This window comes from Bubalus bubalis, chromosome 5, assembly GCF_019923935.1.
Source record: "Bubalus bubalis isolate 160015118507 breed Murrah chromosome 5, NDDB_SH_1, whole genome shotgun sequence".
NCBI classification, from domain to species: domain Eukaryota; kingdom Metazoa; phylum Chordata; class Mammalia; order Artiodactyla; family Bovidae; genus Bubalus; species Bubalus bubalis.
In genome coordinates this window covers 66,144,081-66,164,216 of record NC_059161.1, presented here as the reverse complement: position 1 = coordinate 66,164,216, position 20,136 = coordinate 66,144,081, and the positions used below count along the sequence as shown (strand labels likewise).

Here is a 20,136-nt window from a genome sequence, read left to right as displayed (position 1 = left end):
AGAGGCATTTATTTTAAATTACATTGCTCTAATAGTATTTTAAAATAAAATAAGCATGATACCATATGATTGATTTCACTTATCATTTAATCAGATAATATGTCATTTCAGTTTCTCATGAGCTATTTTCTCTAAATAAACTCAACATTGTAATGGAAATGTACATTTTTATAAAGTACAATACATTTTGATTTTAATCATGCTCAATGATTGGTATATGATAGTGAAGTAAATCAAACCTAAGTAGGATGAAACCATTGGGATTCTAAGAGTGTCTGTGTGCGTGACTGTGTCTATCATACACATACATGCATGCATGAAATTAGCCTTACTGCTAGGTTTGTGTGTTCTTTAAATAAAATAGACTTTCTTTTTAAGATAGTGCCTTTGTGTTTTTCTCTCTACAAGTGCAAAGAGTCAACTGATAGAACTTCAAAACTTTGATGCTTTTTTATCAACCTATGCTTCAGTTTCCTATGTTACTTGTTACTTTGATCTTTTTCATATTGGCTCCCAAATGAGTAATTACTGACCAGAGTAGGTGTCTAAAATTTAAATCATTTAGAAAATTGAGTATTAGTATCAGAAGCTTAAAGTTCAGACACAAAGAGTAATGTAAAGATTATCTGTGTCAACTTTTGAACAAACATCTTTTATTAAAAAATATCCCAAAGGTATCTGTATATTATGACTATGACTTATGATTAATGAGGTCTTCTAACATTTTTCTTTTTACCTCTAGTAGTAGGTTATTGTGAAAGTAGAGAGAGATGAATCTGAGATTCCTTCCTCAGTTTTATTTTTAGTTTCGCCTCACTAATGGGATCCTAGTAAGATTTCTGTCTACTCTTTACACTCCTTAACTCTCACATAGTTGAAAACACCAGAGTGTTGTAGGAAAAAAATGACCCTAAATAAGGATGCTTTAAAAAGATAAATGTTGTGGAGACAATATATATTTTGCAAAAGGTATCATTTGCATTTGATTTTTTTTGGTTTGTTTTCTGATAAAACTCTCCATGAAAGAAGTAATGTTGACTCAACTTAAAAAAATATGTATATATATATATATACATATAGTACCAAATATTATTGGTTTGTTTTTATGGTGTCTAATGAGTTTACATAATGTTTCTTTTATTTTGATATCATATAGCTTAGAAAGAGAAAAGCTTACTCCTTAAGACACATTAGTTCTTACGACTTTAATCCTGTCTGTCCTGGGAGAAGAGTCACTTTTACAAAAATAGTTGTTCTTGACTGGCTTTTCACTGTCATTTAGTGAAAGTCTGATTTCTTAGCAGGTTTATATTATTAACTTGTTGATTTCTCTCAGTTTAATTGAAAGCAAGATCAAAATATTTTCATATAACAACTTTCATAATGAATAAACTTGAGAAAATCATACTGGTAATTTCTATCATTTATCAACTCATATTCAGCATACCAGAATTAATTAGGTGACATCTAGCATTGTTGGGTTTTAATTTATCAATTACTTGGAAAATTTCATTTAGACATTTAGTAGTGTAACTCTGACCAGAGTTGCATGTGCTGTTATTTAGTTTTATGATTTTAATGTTTACAATTCATGAGTTCTAAAGGAGAGCAAAAGAAAAAAGAAATGTGCTTAATATCATTGATTGCTAATGGATGGTCTTGACTCTTAAAAGAAAAGGATGGTGTAAAGATGTTTATTCCATTCTATAAGAGTAAAAGATTCTCTGAAGATGAAATTTAATCATGAACACTAATGGCCTTTTTACTGAAAATATATCTAGAAGTTCTGATCCAGCTTTTTTTTTCTTAGCAATATCAAATAGCCACTCTAAGCATTTTATACTGGTCATCAAATATCCTCATCAATAACATTTTAAAGCTTTTATCGCTATCTTTTCAAGGATATTTGATGGGTTATTAAGAATATTTATATCCAATTACTTATTTGCAGACCTATCCAGTTACAAAGTTTCCATAGATAACTATTTCATAAGCTATGAATTAGCTCTTCTATATTTATGTTTGAAATAAAGTATTCATGCAAACAGTTCTGGGATATTTCTCAATTTCATATTCAAAGTAGCAAATCATGAATAACTAGTAGATGCTCTAATTGAAATAAACACAGTGATAATTTTCTAACCAGTTTCTTTTCCCCCAAAGATTAAAAGATATAACTAATATACTTTCAGTGAGCTGAGTAGATTTTATCTTAACATAAATAATTGTGTTAAATTTTAATTGTTTATTTTTAACCAAGAAAGCATAAATTCAGATGTGAAAATATGACATACAATCTAATAAATAGGAATCTAATAAATGACATATAATCTAATAAATAGGAATCTTCCATATTCACTGTTATTTCTTACAATCTATAATTTCTCACATTTTTAATTTTTTAAGTTTAGAGTTACAAATGGTAGTTTTCCTCAATGTAACCTATATTAACTTATATTTTAGGAGCATTTGTATTACTGCATAAACCCTAATTTTCTCAGATGTGGATGACTTTAAAAGCACCAAAGGCATAACAAATTTGTTTCAATAGCTAATAAAGAAACTACCATGCTACAGTTCCAGCAAATTAAATCTATAAAGTACATATTTATTGATTAAATTAATAAATATGTTAACATTACATTCAAATGTATTGTAGTTCTCTGCTACAGAAGAATTATTGTTTCATAATGGTGTGTTTCATTTAAATTCCATTATAGATTTATTGTGGAAGAATGCTTATAGTTAGACTTTTTCTTCCTGATTTCTGTGAGTATCAGCCAACCTCATCAGGATTGAGCTTTTTTTTATTAACTTTTCTGGAGTCTTGCATTTTGTTAATTTTAAAAGCTATCTCTAGAATATTGCACCATTAAAAAACAATCTAGCCTTGGGAAGACCAGAATTGAGTAAGCATGCATTTTAGTTTTTAAGTGTCAAATAGTGACTCACTACTTCATAGTTTCATTAAACACTCTCACAACTTAAATATATGATCTTTAAAACGTTTCAAATGATGTTCTTGAAAAGAAGCCGGTTTAGGAAAGTGATTAAATCAAATCAAGGAGTAAATTTAAATGGGTTCACTCAAGTATCAAAATATGAAATCACATATTTATGCAGGTTGCTTATCATGAGTCCTTTGTAATTTGTAATATCTTTGATATGAATGCACTTTTAAGATACAAGGATTGTAACTGCTTTTAGTTATGCAATTTAATACCGTGTATAGAAGCGCCTTCTGAGGCAGCCAAAGTAAATATAGAACAAAAGTTAATTCAATCACTGAGTTTCTAAGATAGATAATATATTTAACTGGCTTTCCTATCTTTGTGTGGCAATATTTCTAATGGTTTTAAAAAATCAGCCCCGTAAATGTATGTACAGAGATGGTGGAATAGTCTTTTTCAGAAGTGAATACCTCAAAGAGTAATGAACAAAATCTAATTATTCAGAAGAAAATCATTAAAGATTGAATAAAGCACACACTAGAGTTGTAAAAAAACGCTCCTTTAAGATAATTAACTGATACTTTTCTCAACATTTCCTTATATAACATCAAATATATTAATATACAGAAAAGTCTAGCTTACTCAAAACATTTAAATTGAGTGGCTTTACTTGAATTTACTATGAGAATTTCTAATTATTCATTCAGGCCTGTCACCAGAATACAAAGTTTCAATACATTATATACATGTGATAAAATATTTTCGAGATTATACTATCAAATAATGTAGAATAAGACTAGAGTTTCCAAAATTGAATAGTCTAGAATAAAAATGAATTGCCAATGATCGTTTAACAACAGCGACAGATTAGAAAGTATATTTTCTGTTTCTTATTACTAATTTCACTCCTAATGAGCTTTTTAACCAACTTGTTGATTTGAGTTCAAAACCTGTCTTGAGTAAGCAATTTTTGATAGGATGTGCATTTTTTTGCTTTGTAAGTTATACTCTGTTCCACTTTTGAAATTTTCCCAATCACTCAAAAACAACACTTTTCTTTTTTTTTTGAAATGTGAACTGAGAGAGATGAATCCAGTCTTCACTGTGAATTTAAACTTAAAATTCATAGCTAAGAAAAACAATCCTGAGTAATTTCTTAAGAAGCACAAAGTTATTCTTGAAGCCTCTTTTTTGACTAAAGTACTTATTTTCAGCATCTTCTCACCTGAGTGGAACTTCTAGTCTTACATTGCTACTCCCAAACATATACATTTTTGCAACACCTTGTCTGCTTATTTGGGAACTTGTAGATCAAGGGCAGATTATTTTAAATGTATAGTTTTCTTTATACTTCAGCTAAAAGAGTAACACCAATTATGTTTGAATAGTGACATAACTGTGGCGAAAAATAACTTGCAGCACCCATGTTTCCTCTTAGAGTGAACTCTAACAGGTTTTCATATGTCTCTTCCATCCATCCATGAAATGTGAACATTTAAACACATCTCTTATTTAACCAATTTAAAAGACAAAACAACAAATTACAATCTGTGAAGGTAGGCCAGGAAGATATGAAAGATCACTCATGTCATTAGAACTATTTCAACCTATCTTTGACAGTGTCTCTTTAAGGAAATCAATTCTGATTTAGAGTAAAAATAGCAACTCCAACATAAACTGTGATTAACTGTCAAATATATTTCTTTCTCATCAATAACATTGAATCAGTATGGTAAACCAAAGTTTAGTCTAGGGTCACATGATTCTTTCATCACAAAAATGATAACAATTTGACTGACTTTACTGTCTTTTAAATATAGATTTGCAAAGGTCGGAGCTGAAGATAACAATGTATTTGCTCAGCATTGAAACTGGACAGTTATTAACTATTTATTAAATTTTTTTCTATTACCAGGTTTTGGTTTCAGGTAAGTCCTGCAATATTGATTCCTATGTTTATTATTTAGAAGGTATTCCTGGCCAGTTCAGACAGTATGATTTTAAAAATTACTGGGAGTGGTTAAGACTTCACCTTCCAATGCAGTGGAGTGGGTTCCATCTGTGGTCAGGGACCTAGTACCCCACATACCTGGTGGCCAAAAAAACAAAATATAAAAAAAGAGGCAATATTGTAACAAATTCAATGAAGCCTTAAAATTACCTCTAGTATGTACATGACATGCTATGTATTAGCTTATATTCAACAGTTTCTTTGTATCTGATACAATAATGCCCCATTTATTCTTTCTTATAAAATTCTTCAAAACCTGGCTGGCTCTTTTTATATAAAAACTTTTTAATAATCTAGATTTCTTTTAAAAATAGATTTACTTTACTTTTCGTTTTAAACTTAGTATCTTAAGTTCTTTATATCTCCCTGAATGTGGAGACAGTTTGAGCTATTTTAGCAGTTAAAGTAATTTATTGCCAAGAGTGGTCCTTGAAAATACCAAATGTTTTCACAATTCTGTGTTGGGCAATGATGGGGAAAGCAGGTGTTCATATTTAGAAAAAAGTTTAGTTACACAAGCTAGAATACATTGCCAACGCCAGGCACTTTAAGGATAGTTACCGATGCAAACATAGACCATCCCAGCATCTCTGGCAAACTGGGTAAGCAAAAGTCCATTGCGGAAGACTCATTCTTTAATTAGAAGTACCCAGAGTTCTGAATCCGAGTAGGGAATGGCAACCCTCTTCAGTATTCTTGCCTGGGAAATCCCATGGACAGAGGAGCCTGGCAGGCTATAGTTCACAGAGTCGCAAAAGTATTAGACACAGCTTAGTGACTAAACAAGAGCAACACAAATGTTCTGACACTATTAGATGTTGGTTCAGAAGAAATTGGAGAACAGCAGACAAAGATTTAACGGCTTGCTGATAGATTGGTTTGTTTGCTGTAGATCACATCTTTTTGTGATTTTTGGTTCTTTTTAAAGAAATATTTAATGGATGTCTGATCCACTGAGTGAACTAGGCTAAAGCTTGGAAATATAACAATGAAAAGACACACTTGTGCTTAAGAGGCATATTTTTTTATTTTTATTTTTTGCTATATGAAGTATGCTTAGAAATAATCCACAAGGCAAATTCAATGCTTGATCACTCATTGTATTTTCACACATGTCCAATTTTGATATTGTAAATATAATTATGTTTAAGAGAAAGAGATAGTTGTCAAATTCCTCAGTTTACAGATAGGTCAGTAAAAAATGTATTTTCTATCTAGAATATTAAAGGATAACTATTAAAGAGACATGGAAGAACAAGCACGGTTCTGCAAATAAAGTCATACTGATTTAGTTGACATCTGATTCTGTGGTGATTCATTTGTTTCAATGATAGCTTTTTTTAGTGGAAACATTTTCAATGCCTTATGCCTTTTGATTTTTAGGACTTACAGTGAAAGGAAAATCATATTAACATTGCAAAAATTCACTTTACAAATTTAATTTTCTTATTTCATCTTGTATTTATTGAGGACTTCCCCTGTTTCCAGTTCTTTTCTTGGTGGTACAGATGCATCCCTGGTGGCTCAGATGGTAAAGAATCCACCTGCAATACGGGAGACCTGGTTCGATCCCTGGGTTGGAAAGATCCCCTGGAGGAGGGCATGGCAACCCACTCCAGTATTCTTGCCTGGAGAATCCCATGGACAGAGGAGCCTGGTGGGCTGCAGTCCATGGGATCTCAAAGAGTTGGACATGGCTGAGTGACTAAGCATACACAGCACACAGCATAGATGCATTAGTGAATCAAATAACAAATCGTTGCCTCAGGTTGTTTATACTGAAATTAATTGTTACATTATTACAGGCATTTCAGGAATTATTGTACTATTATAGGAACTGTTATCCTGTAAGTTGAATGATCCCTATAACCAGAATTAGAAGGTAAGTTTAGGAGTTCACTGACAATGTTTATAACCACACTCTCTTAGGTTGTTGGTGGTGGTTTTATTGCTAAGTTGTGTCCGATTCTTGGGACCCCATGGACTGTCACCTGCCAGGCTCCTCTATGAGATTCTTTAGGCAAGAATACTGGAGTGGGTTGCCATTTCCTTCTCCAGGGGATCTTCCCAAATCTTCCCAACCCTGGAATTGAACCCGGGTCTCCTGCACTGCAGCAGGTTCTTTACCAACTGAGCAACTAGGGAAGCCCTCTCTTATGTTGGAAGTTCGAATATTTTCATGTCCTTGCAAATGAATATAAAGAAACTGAATATTATTATTTTGAAATTTTAAAAGAGTTTTCTATGGCTGAAACAATCCGGTTCTTTGAAAAGACTTTTTAATAATTTTATTAAACTTTCTTTGGAACTTCCTTGCTGCTACTGCTGCTAAGTCACTTCATTCGTGTCCGACTCTGTGCGACCCCATAGACGGCAGCCTGCCAGGCTCCACCGTCCCTGGGATTCTCCAGGCAAGAATACTGGAGTGGGTTGCCATTTCCTTCTCCAAAGCATGAAAGTGAAAAGTGAAAGTGAAGTCGCTCAGTTGTGTCCCACTCTTCGCGACCCCATGGACTGCAGCCTACCAGGCTCCTCCGTCTATGGGATTTTGCAAGCAAGAGTACTGGCGTGGGTTGCCGTTGCTTTCTCCAGGTTGCCATTGCCTTCTCCACACAATATTTTTGTGTGTGGGTGACTTCAGATTATACACATCTATTTGTGTTTCTCAGTATAGAGACTTTTAATTCAAAAGCTCATTTCACCTTCTAGGCCTGGTTAACTTCAAAGCAAGTTTTAGTCTTATTAAAGAGCAAGAGATTTATTGTCTATTTGGTTACCAAACTCCAAGATTTCTGAACTTCATCCCGGTTATTGTGTTTTAGTCTTAGAATACATCATTGAGCCTTTATCAACAGTAGTACAGATAGCTTAGCTAAGCAGCAAGTTAGTATTATACTTTCAATTTTTATTCAGGACCACCATAAATATATATTTTTTATAAAGCATTTCTAAAGCTTTGCAAAACTGTAACTGAGGCTGTTCATAAAGGCAGGAGCAAAAGGTTTATTATCTTTGCACATGCATGAATTTGCACGGAGTATGTTTTTTTCAATCAACTTTTTTCATCAGATTCCCTATAAACTTGCATTTTTGTGGCAGAATTCTTTTACTGACAAGAAGCACTTTGTCCTTCACAAGGCAGAATGCTTTTTATTATTGGAGCATGCCAGAAAAAGCAGAACCGTGTTTCCAGTTATAGTAACCATATTAAATCCAGATGTCTGGTACTGTTATTTCCACTTCATTCCTGTACATAGATTATTTTAATCTTTATTTTAGACTGTGTTCTGTTTCTCAGTTTTGGTAGTCAAAGACACTAATTATAATAAGGTTTCTGAAGCATCCCTCATATTTTACCTTAAAATTAGATTTTTAATCTAAAAATACTATTCTAAATATCTTCCATTTGAACTTTATTCTTATGTCTCTGACCACTTTCCTTTTGAATTAAAACTGAGTACAATCTGAATCTTAACAAGATTTTTTTCTATGATCGCTTATATCAAAACACCAAAATATTTTATATTTAAAGTGTAAAGATAAAGCAAGTGACTTGAAATTTGGGCTTTTAAGAATAATGTGTCCTATTTTCTGGACAGAACTAGAGAATGGAACTCACTTTCTATTCATTTTTTCTAATCAGTTCTACCATTAGGTAGTAGCATTTAACTTCCTCTTTATTGGTAAGACAAGATTGTATTGACAGAATCAAGCAGGAGATTAGTTCCTTCTACAATATAACCTCCTCAGAGGAATACTAACCCTCATTAAGATGGAAAACACTTAAAGCTGTAATTCAGAGGCACTGTATTGCTCCATCAGCTAAATAAAATAAATAACGACAAGTGCCCTCTGGAATACAGGTTTAGCAGAGTTAAATAACTAAGAAGATTCACTTCTAAGTCCAGTCTTAACAATGTGATTTAAAACAAGAAAGCTCAACTTTTTTAGAATAAGAATAGTGAGAAAATACAATAATAATGCATTAGGGCATATTAATATAATGACAGTCTCTTTCCAGTATAAGCAGTGCCTAATGTAGCAGCTCATATATTTTCAATAAAATAAAAAGGAATTCAGTTCAGCACATGTTCCCAAACCTTACAATGTGCATGACAAGTTGTTAGACATGAAGGGCTCCACGGGTTCCTATGCCAGCAGATCCTTCCTCATTTGGTCATAAACTAAGGTGTTTAAGAGGATAATATTAGTACATTGTAAAATTTTAGAAGACTAATAAATGAAAATCCATCCAGTATGCAGTTATTTTAATAATTTCCAACAAACATATTGAAAAGAATTTAAAGTAGTAATTAACCCACCAAAACAATTGTCTTTAAAATTCAAAAAGGATTGCTAATTCAAATCAGTGCTTCCATTATTTCTGTCGTCTCTGAGTGGAGAACTTCAGATTTTTGTGATGTCTGGAATTGAATGGCTTTTTTTTTTTCTTTTGCTTCAAAGATCAGTGTTACTTTTTATAAATTTGTTTAACGGGAAAATGCAAGAATTAGCAATTCATAAGAAAAAGAAAAACTTAATTTTGGTTTAATTCCTATATAAACCCAGTAATAAATTGCATAGCTAAGAGTCAGAATGACTTTCTTTCCATTTCAGCATATTACTGTTTATTTCAACAGATGCGCTAAGATAAAGCAATGACTTCTCTATACACCTGGTGAAGTATGGAAAAGAGAGTGGCAAAATCCTACCTATGTATATTGGGTTCCTTAAAATCCTACCTACTCCCCTGGGTTCTTTAAAAATTCAATACCGTTAGGGATTTCCCTGGTGGTTCAGTGGCTAAGGCAGTGCTCGCAATGCAGAAACCCCAAGTTTGATCTGTAGTCAGGAAAGTAGAAAGTCTCAGCTAAGACTTGGCATCAGCTCAGTTCAGTTCAGTTCAGTTGCTCAGTCATACCTGACTCTTTGCAACCCCATGGACTGCAGCACGCCAGGCTTCTCTGTCCGTCACCAACTCCCGGACCTTGCGCAAAGCCATGTCCAGTGAGTTGGTGATGCCACCCAACCATCTCATCCTCTGTTGTCCCCTTCTCCTCCTGCCTTCAATCATTCCCAGCATCAAGATCTTTTCTAATGAGTCAGCTCTTCGCAGCTTTCTCCAGGTGGCCAAAGTATTGGAGTTTCAGCTTTAGCATCAGTCTTTCCAATGAATATTCAGGACTGATTTCCTTTAGAATGGATTGGTTGGATCTCCTTGCTGTCCAAGGGACTCTCAAGAGTCTTCTCCAACACCATAGTTCAAAAGCATCAATTCTTCAGTGCTCAACTTTATAGTCCAACTCTCATCTCCATACATGACTACTGGAAAAACCAAAGCTTTGAATAGACGGACCTTTGTTGACAAAATAATGTCTCTGCTTTTTAATATGCAGTCTATGTTGGTCATAACTTTTCTTCCAAGGAGTAAGTGTATTTTTATTTCATGGCTGCAGTGATTTTGGAGCCCCCCAAAATAAAGTCTGACACTAAATAAATATTTTAAAAAATCAATACCTATAAATAAACAATGTCTAGATTAAGGAAGAGCAATTTTAGGCCATTTGAAGACTAAAATTATAGATCATAACTGTAATTGAATTAAAGTCATAAATTAATGCATCATTATTAAAGAGATGATGTAAATCACTGAATAATGATACTCTCATTCTTTTATTTGACTATGTACTACTTATAGTTCATGAACATTCAAAGTTGGTAATTTGTATGTACATGCATATCAGAAGATGATGTGTCATATCATGCATGCATCTTTGAATATGTCAAATTTAATATTTGAGTTTAATTGGTGTTCATGAAATGCTATACCTTTAAAATTATTTTTGTTATAGCCAGGGATCTTCCTTGCTAAAAGTAACTATAATATATAAATATATGTATATTTTTAGCTGTAGTCTTGAGTTTTCACACTATTGTTCTTTCAAATAATACTTGTTAGAAATGATCCTCATATTCTTGTCCTTATCTGGTAGGTCTGAGAACATAAGAAAACTGACCTTATATAAAAATTTTTGGCTGCATTTCAACAAAATATTAAAGTCATCTCATTCCTCTGAAATGGCATTATGTCTCCCATCTTGAGACACCAGTTCTGTTTTATGTATGTTGGATAGTGTTGTTTTTTTTTTGTTATACTATACTATAAAACAATTTATAATCAGATTGAGTAATCTGACCATTAGATTAATCTTGTAATATCTCTGAAGATCAGATAGGTAAATTAAATCAATCTGACCATGATTATACTTTTAACAATAAATAACATACACTCTGAAAACCTTAGTTTTCTGATTTTTGTTTTTTAGTTTATAGTACATCTTAAAAGATATTAAACTGAGTAACATTTAGTTGATTAAACTATAATCTTTATTGAAAACATTAAAGTATATGGAGCAGACATGCTTTGAAAAGCCGTCATATGAAAACCTATATTCTGAAAATTCATAATATGTAGTTACTCAGATCACTTGCTTATAATTGCCTGAGATAAAAGGATCCCATTTTCATTTTATTTTCTATTTTTATTATTTATATTGTCTGTTTAAATATTTTATTTTGTTCAAAAGCATTTCATTAAGTGGCAACGAAAATCCTAATAAATAACTTCCAATATGCAATTAGTTCTAATTTGGCTGTGGTGTGGTCTAACAGAGAGCACAGTTTTCGGTTTAAGTTCAAGAGAAGTGCTTGAACCCTTGCACTGCTGTGTGTTCTTTCACCCTGAACTTTAGTCATCTAAATAAATAAATGGTGATAATAAAACATGTCACACTGTGCCTCTCGGAGACAAAGGAGGAAATATTGGTAAAATGCATGGCATAGTGAAAGATCTTAATATATGTTTATTTTGTTGTGAAGAAATTAAATATAGCATGTCATTTTCATCATCAGTCTTCTCCCCATCCCCCACCTTCCAAAGCAAGGCGCCAACCCATTCCACTATTGTACCTGTATTATTATTCTTTAAATTCAGCAGTTGCAATACTCTGTGACACACTGCACTCATTAGTGAGAAGAGGATTTGTGTTTGACTTTGCCCATGAGCTCTCATTCATTTGGTCTATCTTTTCAAACCTTGAATAATGGAACATAAATGAAAAGTTTCCTAGCTTTCCACAACTGTGTATGTGATCATGAGAATACCTTATATGTCTGCCTACAGCTAATAATTAATAAGGGTGCTTTCAGATCCTTGTTATTAACAATTTTTGAACATTAAGAATGCTTTGCTTTGGTACTGCTTGAACATGTCATTTATGATTATGATTTGAACACAGAAACTATGACCTCAGAACTCCATTTCTCTCTTTTCTCAACTGTCAAAGCCAGTGCCATCCTGAGGCATAGGTCAGTTGCAAACTCCTCCATAAAACATTCTTTTTTTTTCCCACATTGAAGAAGTTTTCTTAACCTTGCCATCTGTATCACATTAATTACACCTCAATTTAGTACTTAATTAATCATCATTTATTCATTTACTCAAACAATACTTATCAAACAATTTTATTTCAGACACTTTGCTAACTGTACTCAGTTGCCATTAAACTAGGAACAATTATTGTCCTCCTAAAACGAAGTCTAATTAGGGGCAGGGGAGATATGCAGACGAATAGACATTACACAGATAAATATGCAGTGTCAATGTGCTATAATAGATGAAGTAATGGCTTCATAAACTATGACTGGTTAACCTGGAAGGGTCACACAGAGGCCTTGTGGAGGAAGTCACAACCTAGTCTGAAGTTCAGAGATAGGGTTGGGTTTCGGCAGGTGAAGAGGTCTGGGTCGAAATCATGGTTCAGGTGAAATAAACTGCATAAGCAAAGGTGCTAAGGATAGGGAGAAAGTGAGGAGAATTTGTGGAATAAAATTATGGCTGGAACAGAGTTGATGTTTGGTTGATAATGGGAGTGGCATATACACGGCATGGGGTTTGAATGAAGTTGAACAAGGGAAGACACTTAAAAAATTATTTATTTATTTGGCTGTGCTTGATATTTGTTGCCACAATGGGTTTCTCTAGTTGCAGCGAGTAGGGGCTGCTCTGTAGTTGTGATTTGTGAGCTTCTCACTGTGGTGGCTTCTTGTTGCAGAGCACAGGCTGTAGGGCGCACAAGCTTCAGTGGTTGCGGTGCATGGGCTTTGTTGCTTAGAGGCTTGTGAGATCTTCCTGAATCAGGGATCGAACCCTTGTCTCCTGCATTGGCAGGTGAATTCTTTACCACTGAGACACCAGGGAAGTCGAGGAAAGAAGTTTTATAAATTTTCTTAAGAGTTTGGATGTTATTCAGAGGGCAACATCATGATCACAGGCGTGTGTGTGTGCTAAGTTGCCTCAGTCATGTCCAAATCATTGCAACCCTGGTCTGTAGCCTGCCAGGCTCCTCTGTCCATGGGGATTCTCTAGAAACCTAGAGCGGGTTGCCTTGCCCTCCTTCAGGGGATCTTTCCAACCCAGGGATCCAATCTGTGTCTCCTGCAGCTTCTGTATTGCAGGTGGATTCTTTACTGCCTAATTACCGGGAAAGACCTCATGATTACAGAGTGGGAGTAAAAGTGTTGCAAGCTCAAATTTACTTATTTATTTATTTTTTAGTAAGATAGCTCTGCAGTTAAAAAGACAGATTGGAGAGAGTCACATCGGTGTTAGGATGACCATTTATGAAGCTATTGTAGTAATTCATACAGGTTCTGGGAGGTTAGTAGAACCTGCGGTCTCCTCCCTCCTCCTTTTAGCCCCTCCCAAGAACTCTCCTGGGTGAGTTTTATGAGACCTACTGTGGGCTGGAATGCCCCTCCTTTCAGCCCCTCGGAAATTCTTCCGGTTAGTTTTCAGCCCTTGTTTTCCTTTTGAGAGACAGGCTCAGGCTAGTGGATACCCCTGTGCCTGGCAGAGGAAGGTAGTTTCGGTCATCAACCTTTCCCTCACAACAGGAGGAAGAACTGTTAGAATTCTGGAACTGGACGGTAAGGAAAAGTAGATCTGAGTGAATGGAAATATCATTTGTAAGATAAGGCACCAGAATAAGAAGCAAACGGAAGAATGTTGATTTTCAGTTGACAGAGGTGTCTGTCTCTCACAGAGATGAGTAGGGGCAGTGCGTCCTGCCTTACATACGGCATTCCTCAGTTAATTCTGAACTTCTGAGGACAGAAGTGGTATTTTTCGTGGCCACTAGGGTTTACATCCATCTCACAATATATCAGAGTGTTTTGTACATTGTAAATGATGGATAAGAGTTACTCTTTTATTTTCTATATTAAGTAGGAATATAAATAATGACTAAATGTGGAGAAGCTATTACAAATTTACAGTTATAATATGTTTTACCTTTTCCATCACGTATTTACTTATACAATGTTATATTTAACAGTTATTTAGAGCTAGCATTTATTGCATTCAGAGCTAATGTTTATTTCAATATATAATAAAAATATATTATATAATATATGATAAGATAATAATGGGGCTTTGAAAGTGGCACTAGTGGTAGAGAACCCATCTGCGAATTCAGACACATAAGAGATGAGGGTCAATCCCTGGTCGGAAAGATCCTCTGGAGGAGGACATGGCAACCCACTCCAGTATTCTTGCCCAGAGATGCCCATGGACAGAGGAGGCTGGCAGTCTATAGTCCGTAGGGTCACAAAGAGTCAAACACAACTGAAGTGACTTAGCACACACGCATACAAGATAATAGTATGTTATATACTAATAGAATTTGGAACTATTTTATACAAATATGCTTATTTTATAATACAATTATTCTGTTTATACCTGATAGATTTCTTAAATTTGATATGTAAATGTTTATACTTGATAGAATAATATATTACATTTCATTATTTGGAAGAATGTGCTTTTTAAATGAATGCTATCACTTTGGAAATTGGAGACTTTATTTTGATGATTCAAATATTTCTATTTACAAATTTAATATTAGTGATTATGCATAGAAGCTACTTTATAGAGCAATAGTTGCTCATACTGAGAGATTTAAAGAACGGGCCTATGACCTTGGCAAATTAGCTAATTTTCTTTCGATTTTTGTTCCATACAAAACAATCTATAATGGATTGAGATAGAAAAAGAGAAATACTGACTAGAATATGTAGTAAAACATAAACAATTGGTTAATCTAGTTGAAGGATATATGTGTTTACTAGTTTCTTAGCTTTTCTGTGCATTTTACATTTTTCAAAATAAAAAAAGAAAGATCTTTGACACAATTATTTATGAAACTTCTTTGCATTCACAAGGTCCCAAGTGGATTTTATTCCTTCAGAAAATACTTTAGACATTTAGTAAAATTGGCCCAAATGCAGATGTAAAAGCAATCATATAGCATGAAGTGTTAATTGTTTAATAAATAGGAATCATTAGCATTGGAATACCAACTAGATATTGGATAATGAATTAATATGGTTTACATGATGACCCTCAATGATTTGACTAATGATTCTAAAGGGTAGTAAGTCTGGATCAGTGATTCCTAATCTGCTTTTCATCTTTGTAGTTTCAGTTACATTAGAAATTCACCTGTCATATGATAGAACATATTTTATTTTACACATTTCCATAGTCTATGAATTTCAAATATGCATAAAGTGTCACATTTTAGGTAAAAGTTGTGCACCACTACCCTGGAATAAGATTATGGAGGGTTAGTGAGGAAGACTAATCTAATATACTAGAAAATGTATATATATATATATATCATATTTTATGTATTTATTATGTTACATGTATTGGTATATATTACTAAGTATGTAACATAGTCTTAGTGTGTTTTTTTCTGAGTACATTCTCAAGGCCATTAGGTATTTACAAGTAATAATAATGTGTGAATTGATAATGTTCTCACTAAATTTTATTTTATGAGAAATAATTTGTTACAAGTAGACCATGTACTAAATATATATTTTTAAATAGTATGATATTTCAGTAGTCTTACTTTCTTTTATTTTATGAAAAAGGAATCTAGAGCAATACTACTTTTTAATATAAATTCATGTTTTTGTTTTTAATACATTTTTTACCCTAAATATCTTGTATTATTCATAAAATATATCCTTACATGTTCTGTAAAGTATTGTGCATTGACATTGTTATTTCCTTAATTGTTCTCTTAAGCACTTATGCCATAGGGTGGCAGAAAAGTTGGAAATGACTTAGTGACTAAACAACAAGAAAAAGAGAACAGAAATCTGCCTGGGCTTCCCTGGTGGCTCAGCTGGTAAAGAATCCACCTGCAATACAGACCTGGATTCGATCCCTGAATTGGGAAGATCCCCTGGAAAAGGGAATGACTACCCACTCCAGTATTCTGGCCTGGAGAATTCCGTGGACTGTCTAGTCCATGGGGTCACAAAGTGTCAGACACGTCTGAGCGACTTTCACTCACTAGGCATTTATTCAGGAATAGTAAACTTAAGATCATTCTGTACTATCCCTGCACTCCAGGGAATGGAATTGATGAATTATTTATAATTTTCACTTTCATAGTACCTCATGATTTCTTTTCCTAATAGTACCTCTGAGTTTAGCTGTTTACTTATGACTTCCAAATATCCTCAAAGGAATTCTACTCATTACTTTTGCCACTGGTAATATAGCTCACAAAGTTATCATATTATAATAAGGACAATTCAGTAATAATTTTAAAATTAGTACTCATGTACAAGGGTAATTCACATGTGCATTTACCTGCTTTTGTGAAAAATCAGGTAAATGATGTCCTTTGTTGATGAATATGGAGCCTAATGGTCACTTGTTCTAAGGATTTTTGAAAGCCTAAATATAATAATTTGTTAATGTATTTTAACTCTACTTGTCTTCTCGTTTTGTAACTCTTCAAAGTTATTTCTTAAAGAAGACTTCAACAGAACTGTTAGGTATCATACTTGGGTCATTGTTGTTGCTGTTGTTTGGTTGCTGAGTTGTGTCCGCCTCTGTGACCTCATGGACTCCAGCAAGCCAGGCTTCTCTGTCCATGGGGATTCCTGGGCAAGAATGCTGTAGTCGGTTGCCATTTCCTTCTCCAGGGGATCTTTCTGACCAGGGATTGAACCTGTGTTTCCTGCACTGGCAGGTGGATTCTGTACTGCTGAGCCACCAAAGACCTTATAATATAATGGTTTCTATAGATCCTCCAAATTACTTAAATTTGGGCAGGATTCTTATTCCCATGTGCTTATAAACTGTTTTGTCAGAAAAACTCATTTCTAAAGAGAAGAGGGAAACATGTACACATAACAGAAGTTGAAGAAAGACAAATAAATCTAATGCTAACATTTTTAGGCAGTTTCCCTGTACACAATTTAAGAAAATCTTTCCAGCTTTCTATCTATTACAAGTAAGAATTATGAAGATCTTGACACATATTCAACCTATTTGTAAAGAAAATATTAAAAGCAGTCGTTCTGGGTAATTATGTACTAAAAAATTACAGAATTTTAGGATAGTACCTTAGGTGCCGTCTGGGTCAATCATATCCTACATTTATGTTAATAACATGCTGTATCTTAACAAAATCATGTACTTGACGTTAAAGAGTTGGATTTAATTTGATGGTATATAATTATATGATTTTTGTACCAGTGTAAAATATGCTTTAAAACACTCCTAATGTCCTTACTACATGCTACTATTCTAGATACTTTAGGTAAGAAAATATAACTTTTTGGTAGCAATGATTGTGTTGTTTATTTGAATATATTTGATCAAGAAAATAAAAATGTGTTTCACAAAGATAAGAAATATTTGTTAGTCATTGATGTGTTATACTTTACCATTATACATAATAATAATTCTTAGTTTATGAATAAAAATGAAATATATTGTTTTTAAGGTAAATGGTATAGCTTCTGCATAAAAACAATATAGAAGAAAAATGTATTTTCTTCGTCAGAACTGGAAGTTATGACCTGAATCATTTGACAATGTTATGTTTCTACAAATAATTAATGGGGATTCAGGGTCTTTTAACTCCTATTCCAAAATCATTTTATTATATGATATTGTCCTTTCTTATGATAAATCATTTTTAAAACATCATCACTTGTAAGGTGTCCTACATTGCTTACAGATGAGGTCATTTTTTAGTCATCACATTTAAAATTCACCACATGTGGCGGATTCATTTTGATATTTGGCAAAACTAATACAATTATGTAAAGTTAAAAAATAAAATAAAATTTTAAAAAAATAAAATAAAATAAAATTCACCACAGAAACAACTCATAATATTGGGGTGAATTAGATAGTGTATGGATATTGGACCTTATAATTGTATAGAGGGTGAAACTGAATCTGATGACCTAGGTCAATCATATCATATCATTGTTTTGAGATACTTTTTAGTTGCAAAATTGCTGTATATCTCATACTGAAATAGTTTAGGATTAAATTAGGAATTAAAGGTTTATAACTAAAAGCAAATTAAGCTTATCAATCAATTTAACCTAACACCAAAGAAATATGGCAACCATCATAGTTAAAATATTTTACTTAATACTGTGCATTTTGATTGCTCCCTAAAAGAGATTTTACTGACCAGAAATGCTCACAAACTTTCTTGCTAGTCAGAATTTATCTACTGCAGAGTTTTCTGTGCTATAAATAATAATATTGAAAAGGTTTTGTGACATGGAAAGTAAAATTGAATTCAGATATTTGTAGAATATTTTGCATAACCTATAGATATCGTATCAGTTGTTTTGTGTAAAGTCATTACACTGAATCACACTGGGATGATGCCTCTTGTTACTTTAGTTTTGAATGCCTATAAAATTAGTGTATGTATTTTCATAGTTTATATATAATATGCATCTTTTTGTGTGTGTATATGAATTTTATTAATATGCCTATTTATCTTTTGAATAACACACAGATGCACATTTAAATCTTTCAGAGTCCTAGAAATTATTTAATTATGATTCTGTTTAATCAGGAAAGTTTTTCCCTATCAGAATAATGGGAAAATATCTGAATAAACATGCTTACCCCCACTCCTACCCACCCTCACACCCATCCATCTATCTAAATATAGAGCTAGATAAATGGCAGATGCATAAACACACACACAAAATTATTTATGTATTCTAAGACCCACAGTTCCATTCCATCTTAGTTTATCTTTATTATGGAAATAACTACCTGTATAATTTTAATTAATTTAAAGCCTATCTCTAAAAGAAGTAAAGGATAAAATACATGTAGTGTTAAAATTTATAACATAACTTAGTAAATAAACATATCAAGTGTTTCTTTTGAAACTGTTCAGTGTCATAAAACATTTATGCTGAAAAAGTAATTATGAGTGAAAATTTCTGATGATCATTGCTCAGAGTGGGCTTTAGTGATCCACTGTATGATGTTGCCCTGACAAGGTTTGCTGGAACTCAGTGACTTATTTTCAAACAAATAGAGAAGCAACCTAAGTATGAAAGAGCTCTGGAAAAAAATCATTTTGGTATACTGCTTACGATTGACTTTTGCTATCATCTAATTTAAGACAATGGTATTAGACTTTTTAAAAAGGATTTTCCACCTCAGCACCTTAACTGCTAGAAAAGAACCTCCCAGGGGCTAACTAATTGCCTGTGTATTTTGTCTAGGTGTTGAGGGAAAGCTAAAAGAATGAAGGCTCTAAGTCCCCAGTGGAAGCATGATATGGCGAAGCAGAGCTGGTGCTGAATTGTTCTCTCTGATGGCTCCATGGGAGTGGATAGCACTGAGTCTTCATTGCTGGGTTTTAGCGGTTGCTGCTGTTTCGGATCAGCATGCCACAAGCCCCTTCGACTGGCTCCTCTCTGATAAGGGACCCTTCCATCGTTCACAGGAATACACAGATTTTGTGGACAGAAGCCGGCAGGGATTTAGCACAAGATACAAGATATACAGGTATGAAGCAAAGGGAAAGCAATGGCAGAGATGTCTTCCTTGAAGGTGGTGGATAAGTAAGTTGCTCTAAGGGCAAGTTTCAGATGGAAAAGGGTTTATATGAAGGGTTATTATTTGCCATTCACCACGGTAAGGTTTTCTGGTTATTGCAAAGTATTTCTTGTAGATGTAACTTCTTCCAGAAAAACTGGATAATGGTGACCATTTGTGTACCACTCCCAAATTCTAGACTGCTACCCTGCTATAAA

The 20,136-nt window shown here is 33.5% G+C and overlaps 1 protein-coding gene across 4 annotated transcripts in view; it reads left to right on the top strand.

Annotated features, from left to right (window-relative positions):
• Positions 1 to 20,136, top strand: part of BRINP3 (BMP/retinoic acid inducible neural specific 3) — a 482,278-nt gene that overhangs the window by 4,883 nt on the left and 457,259 nt on the right. For 3 of the 4 annotated variants that reach the window (XM_006067708.4, XM_006067709.4, XM_006067707.4), the window contains exon 2: positions 19,603 to 19,888. In XM_006067708.4, the coding sequence (XP_006067770.1) occupies positions 19,653 to 19,888 (236 nt within the window). In that variant the 5' untranslated portion in view covers positions 19,603 to 19,652. Of the gene's footprint in view, positions 1 to 13,796; positions 13,951 to 19,602; positions 19,889 to 20,136 lie in introns of those variants that run through there. The other variant, XM_044943204.2, reaches the window with a different exon arrangement.